The sequence below is a fragment of the Podarcis bocagei genome (genome assembly GCF_964188305.1).
Source record: "Podarcis bocagei genome assembly, chromosome: 7".
Classification (NCBI taxonomy): Eukaryota; Metazoa; Chordata; class Lepidosauria; order Squamata; family Lacertidae; genus Podarcis; species Podarcis bocagei.
Window position 1 is genome coordinate 65,192,507 of NC_138132.1, and position 20,205 is coordinate 65,212,711.

The 20,205-nt window shown below is 46.2% G+C and overlaps 1 protein-coding gene across 11 annotated transcripts in view; it reads right to left on the reverse strand.

The window, feature by feature from the left end:
- Positions 1-20,205, reverse strand: part of ZNF362 (zinc finger protein 362) — a 31,990-nt gene that overhangs the window by 10,953 nt on the left and 832 nt on the right. For 2 of the 11 annotated variants that reach the window (XM_081204015.1, XM_081204013.1), the window contains exon 2: positions 8,772-9,006. The exons of 4 other annotated variants lie outside the window; for them this stretch is intronic. Coding sequence is in view for 2 of the 7 variants with exons in the window: in XM_081204007.1 (XP_081060133.1) it covers positions 12,100-12,296 (197 nt within the window). In the remaining 5 variants the exon portion in view is untranslated. Of the gene's footprint in view, positions 1-8,771; positions 9,242-12,099; positions 16,347-17,857; positions 20,185-20,205 lie in introns of those variants that run through there. 5 more of the 11 variants (XM_081204012.1, XM_081204016.1, XM_081204011.1 and 2 more) reach the window with 5 other exon arrangements.

Consider the following 20,205-nt stretch of genomic DNA (forward strand, 5'->3'; position numbering starts at 1 on the left):
TTATGGTGGGTTAGGACTGGCCGTGGTGGCAAAAGACATCCTCACACCTCTGGGAAGGAAAACACATTCCCACTCCCGGCTCCCCAAATGACAGGCAACTCAATCCTAGCCTCAGGCGAGAGCCAAAGAGGGCGATGATCCAATCACAGAGGAGGAGTAATAAAATAAGAAAGGATTAAGTCATTCTTAACACTTTCATCACTTCACTAACTTGATTTGGGGGTCAAATACTCTCCAGTTTAGTCACAATTAAAAAAACACAGAGATTAATTTAACCATGACTCCCGGTTCATGTAATAAACACACACACACACACACACACACACACAGAGAGAGAGAGAGAGAGAGAGAGAGAGAGAGAGAGAGCCAAGCCCCTGCTACTATCCCCCTCACATTAACCCCTCCCCAGCTTCCCTTTCCAACCCTATGTAGCTACTAAGCTCGCTTTTCACTTTCCCAATCCCATTTTTTTGGTGTGGAAATCCCGGATTGTGATGCAGGACTACAAATCTGCAAGTGGTGGCTGCATGACTACAGCCTTACACTTTTATGCATATAGGAAGATAATGACATTGTATTCAGCATGATTGTTTATGGAGCACAACTAGACAGGGATGGTATTTGGGGTCCATAATGACCTTGTCTTGGTGCCATTCACAGACCCCTAATCCCTTCCTCATACATCTTCCCCTTCAGATCAAAAACTGCTAGGGTATGGTCTGAAGACACACTTCTTTCTGACCACTTTGCCTGGGTCAGGTCAGTGCCTAAATGGATGACCAGGTCCTCCCTTTCAGTCTATGATAGAAGAAAGGTGGGATATAAATGTGAGAAACTGATGATTTAATGGTTAAGGTCTCTTTACCTAATTGTTTCAACATAATTCTAGTCGGTGTCAAAAAGGCTGGGGCCATTTCAACCTCCAACGCGCCTTGAATCCACAGTCAATTCCCCCACCTCACCCCGGCACTCATCTCGCTTTATTGGCCGAGGGAGCCGGCGTACAGCTCCCGGGGTCATGTGGCCAGCATGACTAAGCCACTTCTGGTGAACCAGAGCAGAGCATGGAAACGCCGTTTACCTTCCCGCCAGAGCAGTGCCTACTTATCTACTTGCACTGTGACGTGCTTTTGAACTGCTAGGTTGGCAGGAGCAGGGACCAAGCAACAGAAGCTCACCCCGTTGCGGGGAGTCGAACCTCCGACCTTCTGATCGGCAAGCCCTAGGCTCTGTGGTTTAACCCACAGCACCACTCACTGTATTAAAAAAAAAAAAAGGGAGGCAGTATCAAACAATTAACCCCTTTACTGTAGGAAAAATATAGTGTTATAAAGCAGCACAGACTAGGAGAAATTGCTTTGCCACTTTTTATTTGACAGAATAATAGTATCTTAGGTTTGGAAGGGAGCCAGGGGTCATCTAGTCCAACCCCCTGAAATGCGGGAATCTCAGCTAAAGCATCCTTGGCAGAGGATTGTTTTTAAGCTATTTATAAACCCATATTATGTGGGAAGACAAAACTATGGTCTGGAGACTGTCAGTGGTCCAGGTGGTCCCCAAAAAATGACAAGGAAGGGCAAACATCTAAAGCTGAATCAACAGAAGCTTTAGGCTGCATTCCTATTCACACTTACCTGGGTGTAAGGCCCACCGGTCTCAATGGGGCTTACTTTTGAGTAGACATGTACAAGCTTGCCCTGCCAGTTAAATACATGGTGGGAAGCAATTCATTTTAATCTGGGAGAACAATTTTAAATCAGCAGGGTTAAAAATTAAGGACACACTCGCCTATTTATTCAAATTTTTGAGACTCTTCTGGACTGTGAATTGCTCCCACAATAGCGAATTGATAAGTACAGACAAAGTTGGTCTTTGCTTCTACAATGGATGGCAGCTTAAAAAATGTATTATTTAATTGTTTTTGTCCCAGGGTCTGTTTGAAGGCCCACAAGGCCACTCCTTTGCTAACGCTAATGGCTGGATGAGTGCCCCACCTAGGAACCACCTGGGATTTCGTGAAGGGAAGAAAGGTTGGATTTCAATGTAAGAAAATAGAGGCTATATAAAATTATCTTGCGGTTCCTTCAATAAATATTGTTCTTTACTATTTATAAATATCGTTCTTTACTGTTTATATATACACAGCTTGATAGTAAAAAATAAATAAATCCACAAACCTCAAAGCAGCTTAAAAAATATAAAACAATAAAATTATCACTAAGAAAAATGAACAACAATAATTGAAAACTTTTGAAGAGTTAAACAATAGACTAAAAAAACCAATTAAAACTCACACAAACTTTATAAAACATCTAGACAGGCTTGTCTAAACACAAATGTTTTTAGTAGCTGCCTGCCTGATCTCAATAGGCAGAGAGTTCCAAAGTGCAGGTGCCGCCACACTAAAAGACCAAGTTATTGCAAATGCAGAATAGATGTTATGCAGCACTTGTAACAGTTCCACCAATCGAAGCTGCTGAGTGGGTTCAAATGGGGGAAGGTGCTCTCCCCCCACCCCAAAAATGTCACCTGCACTGAGATTTGATAAGAAGCAGCATTCTTATTTAACAAGTGTATTGTCTGGAATTAAACCTTCTAAAAATGCTTTAGTTGGATGATTCTCTAACTAAGCCCCGCTACAGTGGTACCTCAGGTTACATATGCTTCAGGTTACATACACAGCGGCAGCGGGAGGCCCCATTAGCTAAAGTGGTGCTTCAGGTTAAGAACAGTTTCAGGTTAAGAACGGACCTCCGGAACAAATTAAGTTCTTAACCCGAGGTACCACTGTATTTCCAAATTGTGATAAGTGTGCTTGAGGAGGGGGTAACTTAGGAGAGGAAGGTGAGGCCAAGGAGTTGTGGGGGTTCTCAGGAATGGGGTGGGAATACTGGCTAATGGCTCCTTGGTTCCGTAACCCTCCTAGTAAGTTCCAAGTCAGCAAACGCAGACTGAAATCCCAGAGGCTCAGCCAGATTATTATTATTATTATTATTATTATTATTATTATTATTATTATTATTATTATATACTTCACCTCTGTATTCTAATAACAGTCATAAAGATACGCAACAGAAACCACATACAAGTTTAAAATGTGAGATACCGGCTAACTATTACAGAAAGATGTTTTCTTAAATTGCTCGCATAAGCCTGGCTGCGCCCATCAGTTTTCAGCAAACGTTGAAAGGTTAAAACAGACCACACACGCTAAATCTTGTTGTTCCACAGGCCTAGGCAGACGACACTAAAGGCTCAGTTTTGTGGCGCTGTCAAATGTGCCCAATGAACCCAGGAAATGACCTAGGATCCTCCTGCAGATGATCTCAGTGATCAAGTTGGGATATAAGGGTTCAGGCGATCCCTAGGTGCCCTGGACCCAAGTTGTTCAGGACTTTGTAAATAGCAAACACAACCCCAATTTCCCAGCATTTGAGTCCAAATAAATAAAACAAGGGCTTCCAGGAGCTGAATTATGCACCCAATTGCCACATCCCATCCTTGCAGGACAACGGTATGTCGAAACAAAACAAAACACACCTTTCTCTAAAGTGGGATACAATTACAGTGGTGCCCCGCAAGACGAACGCCTCGCAAGACGGAAAACCCGCTAGACGAAAGGGTTTTCCGTTTTGGAGGCGCTTCGCAAAATGAATTTCCCTATGGGCTTCCTTCGCAAGACGAAAGCCCATAGGGAAATCTCCGGGACAGTGGGGAAGCGCAGCGCTTCTTCCCCACTGTCCTCGGACCTCCTCCAAAGGCTGGCGGTGGGGCGGAAAGCCCTTCTCCCCGCGCCAGCCTTCGGAAGGCTCCTCCGAAGGCTGGCGGTAGAGCGGAAAGCCCTTCTCCCCGCGCCAGCCTTCGGAAGGCTCCTCCGAAGGCTGGCGGTGGGGCGGAAAGCCCTTCTCCCCGCGCCAGCCTTCGGAAGGCTCCTCCGAAGGCTGGCGGTGGGGCGGAAAGCCCTTCTCCCCGCGCCAGCCTTCGGAAGTTCTCCTCCGAAGGCTGGCGGTGGGGAGAAAAGCCCTTTTCCCCGCGCCAGCCTTCGGAAGGCTGCTCCGAAGGCTGGCGGTGGGGCGGAAAGCCCTTCTCCCCACGCCAGCCTTCGGATGGCTGTCCTGAAGACTTGCGGTGGGAGGAGGGTTTTCCTTCCCACCGCCAACATTCAGAATGCTGTTCTGAATGTTGGCGGTGGGGAGGAAAAACCCTCCTCCCACCGCAAGCCCCGGGAACAGAGGAGAAGCGCTGCGCCCCTTCCCCTCTGTTCCCGTACCTGTCCTGAAGGCTTGCAGTGGGGAGAAAAGCCCTTCTCCGCACCGCCAGCCTGGCAAGCGGTTTCCATAGGAACGCATTAATTGATTTTCAATGCATTCCTATGGGAAACCGTGCTTCGCAAGACGAAAAACTCGCAAGAAGAAAAAACTTGCAGAATGAATTAATTTCGTCTTGCGAGGCACCACTGTACACTGCAATGTGTGAACATGACAATCTAGTACCACACAGATACGCTTCTGAAGCTGGCCTGGAGATCCCTGTTGCATGCCTATGTCATCATCAACCATGGAAGCCTGTTGCTAGGCAGACTCAAACATTTAAAATAAAATAAGTAACCACGGCTGAGGGATGCTGCTAGTCTGGGGGCCAAACGCTGTAAATGTGTGGAGACTTTACAAAACGCTTAAAATAATAGGGTTGCCCACCCCTCCGAAAAAATGCAACCATGCCAACAAAGTCTATTTTTGTCCCTGCTCAACAGTACAGTTTTCGGCGACGCCCCTTTAACGCAAACACCACTAGTATTTTGTTTGGAAGGTAAAATGCGGCCTCTACTGTTCCAATCCATGTTTAAAACCCAGTCTGAAAGCATCTAGACGAGCCCCATGCTCTTCAGATGCTTTTGACTACAACTCCCATCAGCCCCAAAAGTATTGGGGGGGGTGTACCAGGCTGAGAAAGACAGGTTTGAGGGGGAGGGGTCACAGGACAGTAGTAGGGGATGAAGCTGACTGGGAAAAAGCAAGAGACCCTTTTATTCCAATGCGTTCATAGCCAGAGAGGCAAAATGGAAGATGCCACACTGCAGGAAGGCAACTCAAAGAGAAATTACGGGATAGCAGGAGCCATTTGGGACATATCCCACCCAGCAAAGCAATCAAAGTTAGCAATGGGTCTGGGGTTTCATGGCCCCTGTCCAACCTTGCCAACTGCAGAGCACCGCAAATGCCAGTCTGAAAATAAATTCTTAGAAAAGGTAGCACATGTTCATTGTATACATACATATGTATATGTGACTATACACACACACACAGAGATGCAAATTTTGGCCAACTTTCAAAAGGAGTGAGGACATCCCCAAATTCTGTCTCTTGCTGCAATGGTTTACTGTGGCGTGCCAACAGGAATTGTGGGCCCCCGACTTTAATTTGTTCTGGAAAACTAAGAAAACGCCTGCTGCCCTTTAAACAAAGATTTCTTTAAAGGTTTTTTAAAAATAAATAAATGGGAGGAGGACAGCAGATTCTGGGGACCCAGGTCACCCTGTCAAATTGCCTTCCCAGAGACCATCAATTTAGTCGTTTTATAGCTAGCAAAATACGGTAACTCTTCTAGGACAGAGGTTGTGGGCAGGCTACAGGCTTGCAGACTCTGATTTGTTCTTTGCTAGAATCTTGAGGGCTAGCAACCGGAGTCAGGTAGAAAAAAATAATAAACTGCTGCCATATTTTGAAGAGCAAAAAAGAGGACACATTTGCCAACTTCTACTTTTAACTATGGATTGCTATGACGAAGTTTACACGCCCATGAAAAAGAGGCCATATCCCGGAAAAAGAGGACATAGGGTAACATATAGCCTAAAACGTAAGGAATAAAGGTGCCTCTGAGAATGTGCCCAGCGCAGGAATTTGTGATCCAAGCTCACAAGTCCTTTCATCAAGTGAAGTGCAGTGGAAAAGTTCCCCAAGCACAACATTTATAAGTTTATTTATTTAGCCGGATTTATATACTGCTTGGTCATCAAAACTTCTAAACTGCTTACATTAAAATTCCAATTTCTAAGCTCAGTTAGGAACAATTGCAAATATAATATTAGACAAGCATGTCAGTTTCAACACATTTAGCTTTGTTTACTAAACACAAGCAAACCAGACCTGCTAAATTCAATCCCTGCCTAAGGCTGGGCATCAGAACATTTGGATTCTACTATTCTATCCGAGGCAAAATAAATAAATAATAAATAAAATACTCTCCTTTGCACAGGAAAACGTTCCAATTCCAAATTCTCCGCGGCAAAATGGAAAGAATAATAATCCAATGCAAGTTACTGTCATTCGCATAAAAAGCATTTCCAGAAATGTTTTTCCAGTTCAAAACCTTCCAAGAAAGTCTCACCTTCTACACGAAACCCACTATTTTTCAGTAGCCTAATTTAGGAGGTAGATAGCATGTGACCTGGCAGACCGACGGAGCGACATGGGGGTGGGGCGGGGCGAGATCTACAGCATCCTCTGATCTGAAGCAAGCAAGACCTAGCAATCATCTGGTTAAGTCCTGCCTTGAGGACCCTTACAGCCAAGGGGCCTCACAGTCAGGTCAGCAGATATATACACACATAAAGAAAGATGCAATACAAACCCATTTTAGCTCAGGCACTATGACCAGGCCTGGCACTAAAGCCCAGCACCCTTGGGCAGCTACTATGCCTCTCCTGCTCTCATAGGGCTGATTGCTCTCGCCCACTTTGTGCTGCAGGAATTTTCTTATCGGGGCAAAGGAATTCAGCGCTGAGTTTGGCAGTTTCCCACTCCAAAAATGAAAAGTGTCCGTATGACAATTTTATTACTGATCATTTACTTAAATCATTTCTGTCCATCTCTTCAGCCCCCAAAAGCTCTGAGAGTGACTTCACAAATGCAAAGCAATGTGTGCTCCATGCTTAGAGCACCTGCATTGCATGCAAGAACCCTCAGGTACAATCCCTAGTATTGGCAACCCCAGATCTACTAAACAGTGGTGCCTCGCAAGACGAAATTAATCCGTTCCGCGAGTCTCTTCGTCTAGCAGTTTTTTCGTCTTGCGAAGCAACCCTATTAGCAGCTTAGCGGATTAGCGGCTATTAGCGGTTTAGCGGCTATTAAAGGATTAGCGGCTAAAAGGCTATTAGCGGCTTAGCGGCTTAGAAAAAGGGGGGGAGCGAAAAAAAATCGGAACACTTGCAAGACGTTTTCGTCTTGCAAAGCAAGCCCATAGGGAAAACCGTCTTGCAAAGCAGCTCAAAAACGGAAAACCCTTTCGTCTAGCGGGTTTTCCGTCTTGCGAGGCATTCGTCTTGCGGGGCACCACTGTATTAATCCAATTTTTTTACTGCCGTGTAGTGGGAGACTGAACGCAGACCTGTTTGAGATCTTGACCTCCCAACTCTAAGGCTTAATACTGATGGACAAACCGGCAATCCATGTCCGAAAGAGTCGATCAGGTGGGGAAGCCACTACTTTTCAATAAACCTTGCATGCTTTTATTTTATATGCAATGTCGATAAAACGTGGTTACAGGCCTCCGAGGACACACGGCAACTTGTGGAATGATACCTTTGTTTGTGGAAATGACCTATAAGTGAAATGTAATTCAACAGACATTTGGTGCTTCTGTGCAAGGTGGGTAGTATTGTTGAATTTCAATAAGTGAGAACAGCTGGGAAAATAATCCACAATTTAATTAATTTATTTTTAAAAAGTGGGAGGGCTCAAACTGGGGATGAGATTGCCACTCACCCAGGTTCTAATCTTCCATGCTAACATCTACTAGCCACAATAACTGCACATAACCTCTAATTTGCGGAAATGTCCTTTAGAGGAAGGGCAGTAGATCAATGGTGGAACATCTGCAAAGGGCCCCCGGTCTTGTCCCCAAGAGCATCTCCAGGTAAGGTATGAGAATGCCCCCTGCCTGACACCTTGGAGAGCTACTTGCCAAGTCTGTGCGGACCATACTGAGCTAGGATGGACCGGTGATCTGACTTCCACATAAGACATCTTCCTATGTTCTACATTCCAATGCAGTTATACCTCTCGAATACCAAGATACTTTGGGAAGAAACTATCCCCTTCCTACTCTGCTTGAGATCTCCTAGAAAGGCACCTCGCTTTGCCACCACGGGAAACAGAATCCCGATGGATTCCCAATCTCGGTTCCCCCTTCAGGTGTCCTGCATCCCAGCTCCCATCAGCCCCTTGTCAGTGTGGCCACCACTGAGGAACAATGGGAGCTGCAGACCCAAAAGATCTGCAGGGTAGCGGAAATGCTGGACAAGTGAGCTCCTGGTCTCAGTTGGCAATGCAACAGCATATCTGCCAGGACTAAGGAAGGTATTTTCGGCCCACAAGGCCAGGGGCCAAATGCCAGGGTGGGCAGAGGCAAAAGAAGGCCAGACGACACGTGCAATGCTTACATTTTAGCCATGCAAAAAGCTGCAAGTTTCTTTGTAGCCCATCTCTCTGTCCAGGCAAGCACAGAGGCCGTTAGCAGAGTCCCTGCCAGGCAAAAGCACTTTGGAAGGGCATGAAGCAGGGCACAGGGAGAGTCCTGGGGGGCAGATCAAGAGGTGTGGAGGGCCACATTTGGCCCATGGGCTGGACTGAGAGGAAGGACTGCTTTTGGGGGCCTGTTATACCAGGGAGAGGAGTCGTTTTCAAGGTTCACGCAGCCAGGGCAGGTCAGGGCCCCGCTGCAGCTCTGCAAAAAGGGAAGACATTAGCAGCGCCGTGGTTCGTACTCACAGGCTGGCCTCGGAAGCCCGGTGGCCGCAGCTGCCCGAGGAGACGTGAAGATGGTGCTCCAGGCTGGCGGGCGGCAGACGGTCCCCCGCTGGTGCAGGCAGGTACGAGCACCAGTGCCCAGGGCTGGCCTGGGGGTTTCACAGGCCTTCGCCAGCTCCTACCCAACTGTTGTTAAAACAAGCTAGGGCCCCATGTGGGACTGCTCTGCTTTTGAGGCCCCCTCTGTCTCGCCTTGCTGAAATAAAGAGAAATAAATAAGATGTTTTGTTTTTCCCCCACGCAGAAATGGCAGGTTCGCCGATGGGAAGGGATGCACTGGCAAACACTGCCCAACCCCTGGAGAGAGAACCAAGCTGAGCTTTCGAGCTGTGGCTGGTCCTGTAAGCCCCACATAGCTCAATGGAACCTCCAAGTCCAGAGGCCTCTCAAGCCCTGGGGAGCAGCAAATCGTGGAGGGAAATTCCAGTCGGGACCACCTTTCTCTAGTTTTGCAACTGAGTTGTTTTGACTGCAGGAAAAGACTTGATTCGAAATAGCGCTTGTGTGTATAGAACTGATGAAGAAAAAATGAATGGCGAAGGAGCCCACAGTCTTGGGTAGTGCCAATTTGAAAGGCAATGTGGTGTAGTGGTTAGAGGTCTGAGTGATGGACTACGACCTGGGACAGACCAGGGTTCAAAGTCCCCCACTCAGCCATGAAGCTCAACTTGGGGTCCTGTCACTGTCTCTCAGCCCAAGTTACCTCACAGGGTTGTGGGGTAAAGGCAAATAATTTTTTTTGTGGGGGAGGGAGAACTGTGCATGCCAGTTCAAGCTGCTTAGAGAAACAGTGAGATATAAACACAACACAGTGGTACCTTGGGTTACATACGCTTCAGGTTACAGACTCCGCTAACCCAGAAATATTACCTCGGGTTAAGAACTTTGCTTCAGGATGAGAACAAAAATTGTGCAGCAACGGCCCCATTAGCTAAAGTGGTGCTTCAGGTTAAGAACAGTTTCAGGTTAAGAACGGACCTCCGGAACGAATTAAGTACGCAACCAGAGGTACCACTGTATATAAATAAAACTTGGAGCTGGCACCTGGAATGGCAGGGCATCAGAAAAAAATTATTGCTCAAAAATTTAAAAGACTAAGCACAAGATTGGAGAGCAACTGGAGAGGAAAAGCGGTGTGGGGGTGGCGCTTCTAAAAGGATTAAGTAACAAATTAAGCTCTCCTGTCACCTCTCTTGTGAAAGGGAGCCAATCCCTAGAGACTGAGCCTTGGCCTGGAACTACAAATGCTGCCAAACTTAGCTGTGGATGGCAGCCCTGGGCTGTATCCAACCAAATCCTACTTAGAAGGATTTCAATGAACCTAGGGCAGGAATGTCCATTCATTTCAGCGTGTCTACTCTGAGTAGGACTATCACTGGCTCTCCCACGTTCCAGCGTGCTATATCATGTGTATTCATCAGGCTGCCAGTCTCAGAGCCCCCCCCCCAATACAATGTCAGAATAGGGTAACCAAAAGCATCTAAGGGAGATGGAGCGACTCCCCCATGAAGAAATGCTGTAGCACTTGGGACTTTTTAGGTTACAGAAAAGGCGAGTGAGAGGCAGCACGATATTGTATTTTAGTGTTCTGTTGGAAGCTGCCCAGAGTGGCTGGGTAAACCCAGTCACATGGGCGGGGAATTAATAATAATAATAATAATAATAATAATAATAATAATACATTTATAAAATTAAATGTGGCATGGAGAGAGTGGATAGGGATTGGCCTGATCCAGCAGGCTCTTCTTAAGTTTGGATAATGCCAAAGCCGGCGCAACAGAGAATGTGCATCCTCAAAACGTGTCAGAAATTTTTCTGCAACAAACAGGTGCTGCAGTTGCACACAAGCCTAGCCAACAGGTGCCCCAACAGGAAACCTGGAAGCAGGAGCCAAGTACAAGAGCGCTCTTCCCTCCTGTATTCCGTGAACCCGCTGGATCAGGCCAATGGCCCATCTAGTCCAGCCTCCTGTTCTTACAGATGGCCCATTGGGAAGCTGGACATGAGTGCAACAGCACTCTGTCCCTCTGTGATTTCTAGAAAGTGGTATTCAGAGGCATGCTGCCTCCGACTATGAATGCAAAGCTTAGCCTTTCTGGCTAATAGGGTTGTTACTAATGAAAACGAACCCTAAACATTCAAGGAGGGGGGGAAACACACACAGGGCTACAGTCCCAAGCTACTGAAGCCCAGATTCTGGACTCTGCTTCTGGATCACTTGTACTGCATCAGGCATTCAAATAGCCACTGGCCTGGTAAAAATCAGCTCCATTTGGAGGAAACTTACAAAAACTGTTTTCTACTCTCTCCTTTCCTTTCTTCTAAAAATTATATTGAATATACAACTCAAAGAGAGAATGAGCATAATGCAAACACAAGAAAATCTACCATTCGAGACCCGAAGTCGCATGAATCTATTTTCACCAATTCGATGAACAGTTTGTCAAGGTTATGGAAACTGCCGAATCGTAAACCCTGCAAAATAAATTATTTCTAAGGATAGAAAGGTTTTCCCTCTTCCAGCAGAAGCAAAGCTTTACTTTACCAGCGCCATATCATCCTAGTCCACAAGGAGCCCCCTAGAACCTAATGCAACATCTGGAATGTTCAACCAGCTAGCAGGTCTTTTCCTTCTAGCTACAAATCACCGAGATAGATAGGTCTGGGCACGTGCGTGAGTCATTTTTAAGGTCTCAAACTGCACAGCTGCCTTCGGTTCCAGATGTTGGCACAGATCCAACCTGCCTGTAATAACGTCTCCATCCATCAGCATCTTCCTATTCTTTGAGATCTGCTGGTGTCCCCGCTTTGCATGATTTAAAACCAGGTGGGGTTCAAGCAGAGCTCTCTTGGTGGTGGCACCACAGCTGCGGAACCTGCTTCCCAGGGAGGCCACACACAGCTTCCACCGCATCTGAGGCTGCACCTTTGTAACTCCCTCCCAGTAGAGCTGTGCTGGGAGGCAACTCTCCAAGCTTTATGGAAGCTCCTTCATTGGCTTTCCCCTGAATGATATTCTGTCCCACTGACTGGATGGAGGCTGGAATATGGTGGTGCTATCTGTGTTCTGAGTCTGTTCTTATTGTCCTTCTGTTTTATTCTTAGGATTCCTTCCTGGTTTAAGTTACGCTAATTTTTCTTTTTACTTGTCTTTATTGTGATGAGATGCTTCAGGTGGTCTTCCCCCAGAGAAGGAACATATATTTAAAAATAAATAAATGCAAATAAATAAATAAAGCAAGCATCCGCATTCTAAACTGCACGGGGCTTTAAATTTTAGCGCACACACCTTGAGTTTGGTGGCATATTGGCAGCCAGGTGGAACTCCTTTAGAACTGGTGTGACACGTCCCTGGCAAGCAGGCCTGCTTAACAACCTATCTGCTGATTTTTGCCTTGGCTGCAGCTTCCGAGCCAAGCAGACAGCATTGCAAAAGTCCAACTTTGCAGTTCCCAGAGAATGGATCAAGTAGTTAAACAATGGCATGTGCTGCCCGAGCTGCGTCACCAATTTAGGCGGCTTCAAAGGCGTGGAGGTAGGTTTCAGAGAAATTAAGGGAGGGGGAAAAAGGCTGTCAATGGTGACTGTAAGCTTCCAGCAGGAGCAGCCTATCTGATCCACCAGAATTAGGCAGAATTACTCTGAAAGGCCCACCAGCCACCTCAGTTTACCCTGCTGAGGAACAGGTGGGCGAGCCTGGCGTAAAAATAGCTGCTGAGGCACTAGGTAGCAAAATGTATGTTCTCAGGGAATGCCAAAAGGCAGCCTATGGGTTGTTCCCTAGAGACTTCCTGTGCTCTCTTCTGAACCCTTCCAGTGACTTGGGCTTGATAGGGAAGCCCATCAGTCGGTTGCTAAGCAACCACTCCTTCTGTTAACTCACCCTAGGGCATAGATGAGGAACCTGAAGCACTCCAGATCCCATCACCTCTAGCAGTTGGTCCTGCCCTCTGGGGCTGATGGCAGCTGGAGGCCTACCACATCTGGAAGAAGCCCTCACAGGCTCCCCACCTCTGTGTCAGGCTGCTGAGGTGGCTGCCTCAGGCAAATCGGCTGGGATGTCAAGTAGTCAGCCCTTTGATTAATTAATTGCTGCCAGAGACAGGATTTCTGGGATTTTTCTGCCAGGTGTCTAAATAAACTCAATCTGCTCTGGGTACAAAGCACTTTGGGTGATGCCATAACTCAGAGTAGGCTCACTGCAATCGGGGAACTTTAGGTCACATCCACACCATTCCTTTAAAGCATAAGGATGCCACTTTGACCAATTCCTGGAGTTCCCTGGGAAGGACTGTTAAACCACAACCACAAAATAACTTGCAACCATAAAAATAAGATGGGTCCTAAAAATATTTGGTTTGCTTGAACAATGACTTATGGTCATTACAGAAGAGATGTGAAAGGCCCTCTCTCTTTTCCTTCCTACTATATGGCACCCCAAATATCCTCATGTCACCCCATCTATTTCTTCATCCTTCCAATTAAATGTCACTTTGCTGCATGATGCGCTGAAGAGGCCAACTTCTTTTCATTCCAAGCCTTGAAATGAACCCTGAAAAACAGCTTGCCTCTTCAGCACGTGCCAGGAAAATCGCAATAGGACCCATGCTTTCTAGGAAGGCCTTAGAGCCTACCAGAAACTGCACAGTGGGCCACTTTTAGCCCCAAACCCAACATTTTAAGAGAAACTACCCATTAGCAGGGAAACAACAGGGTTCCCAAACTTATATCCCCCCCCAAAAAAAATTTTAATGCATGGGTAGGCAAGATTTACTGAATGGGAGATGGGTGCTTAACTCAGATGTTGAGAAAGTTGATGCAAGTCTTAAATCTGCTTTTAGTCTTGTTATTTCAACTTTCTGAATATCTTCAATTCTTGCCACCAGTTTTTTTTTTTTAGTTATAGTTTTATTCTTTCATCTTTTCTGTAAACTGCTTTGAGGTTTTTCTTAAAAAAAATTGAGCAGCTGAATATCAAATACTAGAGACTAGCAACATTTAACTAGTCTTCCCTAGTCTGTATGATTTATGCCGGAATAACTTGCAACTAACTAAACATTTGAGCTGGAAATATGACCCTGCAATTATTATTATTCATTTATTGTTTTGTTTATTAATTTACTGTTTGTTTATTATTTATTAATTGAATTGAGTTGATTATTTATTTATTAAATTGAGTTGCCAAAGGCAACTCAAAGCAACTTCCAACCAAATAAACAAACAAAACCCCACAGATACATTAAAACCAAAACAAACAAACAAACAAACAAACAAATTAAACTAATACATTAAAAATACATTTAAAAACATTCTCCCACACTCTAAAAGGCCAGACTTATAGAAGACCAAAGGCCTGGCTAAAGAGGAAAGTTTTTGCCTGTTGCCTAAATTTATGTAACAAGAGCCTCCCCAGGGAGAGTATTCCTCAAATGAGGAGCCACCACCGAAAAGGCCCCTTCTCGTGTTGCCACTACCCGGATCTCCCATGGAAGGGCCACACGAAAGAGGGGGCTCAGATGACGTATGCAAGACCTGGTTTGGTTCATGTGGAAAGAGGTTGTCCTTAAGCTTCTGAACTGCTCCCAATCCTGTTCCTTAATTCTACAGCTGAGAATTAGCTGCTTTTGAATCTGTACACCAGGGATGGGGAGCCTGAATGCCCTCTGCATGTGCCTCCCTGGACTCCCAACTCCAATCAGTCCCAGTCAGCAATGGCCAGTGAGCTGCAGAAGAGGCAGCCTACAGCAAGCCAACACCTAAACCTCAGCCCCAACCGCAATACAGAGAGGATAATACCAGCCAGCCTTACAGGGCATTCATGTACCTAAAACTCCAGGATGCTGCAAACCCGCTAAGCATCATCATCACATTATTATCTCTATATATTGGGAGAGGGGCTCAAGCTTCAAACTTCATGAAAAGCAACGAAGTGGTTCGTTTTGAAACCAGCCCATAGCTACGCTCCCAAGGAGAGTGCATCAACGCAGACAGCTGTGTGGATCTGCGACATAGAATATTAGATGGGCGACAGGTGAGCCTGTTGGAATTTGGCTTCAGCAAGGCGGGCGAACAGATGCGGACCTGGGATCACAACCTTGATCAGCCAGGCAGCACAACTGCAATGCTACACAGAATTATACCCATGAAACTTCCATGAACTCAGAGGAGCTCACTTCGGACCACATTGCTCTAACTTGTAGGAGGACACATTTGAGGACAAGCCCACTGGAAGCTGGAACTGCATCGCTGGAAGGAACCACAAAGGTCATCTAGGCCAAACTCCTGCAATGCAGGAATCACAGCTGAAGAATCCCTGACTGAAGGTCACCCAACTTTGGCTTAAGAACTTCAAATGAAGGTGAGTCCACCACTTTCTGAGGGAGTCTGTTCTGCTGTTGAACACACCAGAAAGTTCTTCCTCATGTTTAGTCAGAATCTCCTTTCTCGTCATTTGAATCCACTGGTTTGGTTCCCACCCTCTGGAGCAGCAGAAAACAAGACTGCTCCATTTTTGATGTGACAGCCCTTCAGAGATTTGAAGATGACCATGTCGGTCTTCTCCAGGCTAAATATGCGTTCTTTAACGTCTAAACAGAAATGCAAACCATCTCCCAAGGTCTTGCCATTTAAACTGCGACCATGAATTAGGAGCACGGGAACCGGCGTATATACGGAGCCAGACAACTGGTTCACTTGGCTTAGTGTCTACACCAATTTCCAGTCGCTCTCCAGGATTTAAGGCAGGCGACAATCACAGCCCAACTTAGGGACGCCATTTGGGGACTGAACCCAGGGGCTTCTGCATAAAAAGCAGATGCTCTGCCTTTTGAGTATCTCCTCCATTATTTTCCTTATTCTTCCACCCGCTCTACACCAGCCTCCTCCAATCTGCTGCCCACCATATATTGTTGAACTCTTGCCACCACCAGCCAGCATGGCCAAATGGTCAGGGATGACAGGCACTGTGGCCCCAGATTTTTCAAAGGCTGGCACAGACTGGTCTATACTAATTGGTAGTAAAACTTGAAAGCCTCATTATCATCTCATCTATCTGCCAGAACCAGGAGGGTTCATCTGTTAACCCTGGCACTCCAGCAGACATCAGCGCTCTGAGAAAAAAAAGCCCAGAGCTAAGTTCTTTCCACTATTCCTGCTCCACTAAATATATGATCAAAGGGAGATCATCTGCGGATCCACCTTGTATGAGCAGCAAGGGAACCATGCAAGTGTCACATGCAGCTTTAGAAACTCAAGATATAGTATCTAATCGCCAAAGGCATCTTAAACCTAGGTTATGGTCATCACAACAGAATGTCCAGGCACCATTTTTCTCCATTGATGTTTGTGGTTGTTGTTATAATTATTATTATTAATTTCATTTCTATATCGCTTTATATTTTAATCAACAGCTCTCAAAAACACCTTCAAATCAAACGATGCAGAGTAAAACAAATCCAAGCTTCAAGGAAAACATTCCAGATCCTTCTCTAAGTGACCTTTTGCTTTCCTCAGTCACCAACCTGCCCCCCCCCCCCGAGAGCTCTACATGGTCGCAAGTGGACCTGCGCCTGAGGCAAAACGCACCTGGCTAATTTCGAACACTGGTTGCCCCCCCCCCAACCAAGATCCCCAACGAGGTTCTGGTCAGCCAAGATGTGGGCGAAGGGCCCTAAACCATGACCACTACCCCTCCTCCAGAGGGTGAAATGGCTGCTAGCCACAACAGCTACAGTGGTACCTCGCAAGACGAAAAGAATCCGTTCTGTGATTCTCTTCGTCTAGCGGTTTTTTCGTCTTGCGAAGCAAGCCCATTGAAGGATTAGCGGCTTAGCGCTATTAGAGCTGATCGGATCAGCTGATAAGCGGGTTAGCGCTATTAGCTGCTTTTAGCGGCTTATCTGCTGATTGGATCTGCTGATAAGCGGCTTAGAAAAAGGGGGGGGAGGGAAAAAACCAGTAGGAACTCACAAGACATTGTCGTCTTGCGAAGCAAGCCCATAGGAGATTCGTTTTGCGAAGCACCTCCAAAACGGAAAACTCTTTCGTCTAGCGAGTTTTCCGTCTTGCGAGGCATTCGTCTTGTGGGGCACCACTGTATCTTCATGGCTGGAGGCAGTAATGCTTCTGACTATCAGCTGCTGGAAGCCACAGGAGGGGAGAGTGCGCTTGTGCATGGGACCTGCTTGTGGGTTTCTGCACCTGAGTGGCCACTGTTTGAAGTGGATGTTGGACTAGATGGGCCACTGGCCTGATCCACTAGAGCTCTCCTCATGTTCTTATGTTTAAATGAAAGGAACAAACGTCTCCGGCTGGCCCACATGCGCTCGGTCAACAACAACCGTCCTGTACAAGAATGATGCTGGAGCTGTTTCCTTGCTCTCATGCGCAACCCAGTCGCCCTTTCCCACAAGCCTGTCTCCCGTGAGTTCGGTTTAATGGCCGTATTCGGCGTGGCAATGCGCTGCTGTTTACTACATTTGCCCTCATCGACTGGCGGTTTTAGTTCACACCATCAACCATCCTAAGCATCTCCCACCAGGAAGGGGAACGCACAAGAAGCATTTCCCTCAAAATAAGTTGCTTTGCCAAGGCCTCTCTGCTGGAGGAGGGGAACCAAGTGCCCTTTCCCACAGAATCTTCCAGCAAGAGGCAAGACAAAAGGCTCCACCGAAGCCTTGGTTGCTGGTCACTCTCTGGAGGGGAGGGGGTGTGTTTGGCCCCATGGACCATTTTTGTGAGGGAAAAGAGGATGGGTGGGGTGTGGAGGTTCTCCATGAGGGAGCCCATCTGGGTCAAGTTGGGAACAAGAGAAATAACAGCAAGCACACAGCATGCAAACCAAACATTTCTTGGCTTTCCTACCAGTGTTATACCGGTAAATGGTGGAAAAATTAAGCGTTGCACTGAACACCAGGTCCTTCATTCATTTCCCTACAAATATATCCACGACCAGGATTAGGCCCAATTTGTTCACGAACGCATCGTTTGATACATAAGGCCCTCATTCTTCCCGCACCCCAAAACCAGTTTTTCTAAGAATTACGAACCCAGGAGTCTACTTCTGTGCTTCTGCATGAGTCACTGTTTGGGATGCGACTCCTGACTGGAAGCCTGAGGTGGTTACCAATGCAGAGATGCAACAGCCAGCCTCCTTTAGAGTGTTGGTGATTTTGGTTTCCAGTATACACTGGGAATGATCCCCTCACACCAAATTATGAGACTTTGTAGAGTTGCCCATCCCCAGGAAGCAAGGCCTGAGTTGTAAATAATGCAGAGACACAACGAGCAACCTCCTCCCTGGAGATTCTCATTCTTAGCAGCACATTACCGGTTCTCCTGCAGTAGACACTTTGGGAATTGCTGGGGTATTCTTTTGGCTTCTCCCCATAATCACATAACTTTAAGCATCAGGTCTGTATTTGTTCATGAATACGTGGTCTGAACCCACAGCTCCTAAACATGAAGGAGGGCCCAGTTCTCAGAGATGGAGCCCCCTCCCCCAAAATACAACAGCAACATGAACACAGCCAAATGAACACAGAACAGGAAATACCAAGCCAATTCCTCTTGGGGTAAGGAGTCCAGTATTATCGAGAAGAGCTCTTTGTGACCCGAAAGCTTGCAAACTCATACAGCAACGTTAGTCGGCCTTGCTTGAGGAAGAGCCAAAACCACATCATCTCTATCACCGAGTCTTACCTGACCTTCTAAGTTCCTATTCTCTGCCACCGACAAAAGCAACCAATGTCTTAAGATGCCAAATGGATCAACTACATGCACACACCAGGGCTGTCTGAACCCCTCTCTCAGCAATGTCCAGTCCAGGATGGCCCAAAAACTTGTGTGCCGCCTCTTAAGAATGTCTCCACCTCTTCTAAGGCCTCTCTGCCGGCCCGCTTCAAGAACAGCCACCCAATCCAACCTAACCCAAGCCGGCATTTGGGGGTGGGTGGGTCAAATTGTGGCATTTTGGGTAGAAAGTCTCCAAAAGGCAAACTGCAAATATTATAACTGAACAAAAGGACGTGGAGTTATGCCTCACAGATCCATGCACAGGGCACCATTCCACTGGAGGAGCAATAAATAAAATTTTAAAAACCAGCACATTTCCCAACCACTGTAGCCACCTCCCCACTACCGTCCAAAAATAAATCCATGCTTGTCTTAGGACACATTGCTTCTAAGTCCAATGGCAAATGAGCCCACACAAGATTCGGCCACCAAACATCTTAAAATTTAAGTCTAGACCAAACACCACATATACAGGGAGACAAATGCACATGGAGACATTAAATAGAAATATACGCACATACATATAAAAGCTTATGTTTCTCTGAAACTGCACAGACCTTTCTCTACCGAACTGCAAAAGTGGGGTAGGGGGGTGGGGAGAGAGAGACAGGATCTCCAACATTTTTTTTAAGCTGCAGATTCCACACCAGGAGAAAATACCACATTCCAATTCAAACAGCTAATTTCCAAACTATTCCTCAGCAAACGTGGCATTTGCAAAAGCTGTTTTAAGAAAGCGAGCACAATACCCCATTAAAAGAAAAGGCATGTAGAAAAAAGAAAAGAACCAACAAATTCAGTTACAACCCACCCCCCACTCCTTAAATATTCCAAAAGGGGGAAAAAGGAAAGAAAACTGTACAACTCCGAGTAACTTGGGAGAGAGGGGGTGTCCTTTTTTATGCAATATTTTCATAGCCAACTTTCGCATAAGTTAACTTCAGATCTAAAAAAAATAAACAAACAGCCATTTCTTTTTCCCCCTCTCCCCTTAAATAAAAGTGCAATCGACACGCAATTCACAGTGCAAGAAGCAAAAACAACAGTGCAACATCCCAGACTCACACACACAAAAGCAAAGCAAGATTGCAACAACGCCAACCCCCCTCCCCAAAAAGCATAAAACCCCAGAACAAAGCAAAACACCCCTTTTCAGGTGCCCCCGGTTCCCCCCTGGGCTGCCTCTCCAACACTCTCAAGACAGTTTTTTTTTATTATTATTAAAATTTGCAGACAAAAGGGGAAACAAAAATGGCAGCCTCGCTTATTTTTAAAACAGAAACGGGGACGCCATATTCTGCAGATCTGCAAAAAAGGGAGAAATCGGAAGCTTCGCCTGGACTCCGAGAGGGGAAGAAGAGAGGAGGAAAAAAAAAATTTCAGGCAGCCGCAAAACTAGAAAGTCGGAGGGGGGAAAAACGGGAGGAAAAAAAATTAAGCTCCTTTTTGCCCTCGCCTTTATTTGCATTAAATCATTGTTGGCCGGAGATCTTTTTGCACCAAAGGGGTGTTTTGTTTTATTTATTTATTTAACGTAATATTCTTAATAATCTTTCCCTCTTTTGAATAGCCCGGCTTTTATTTATTAAAAAAAAAGACACTT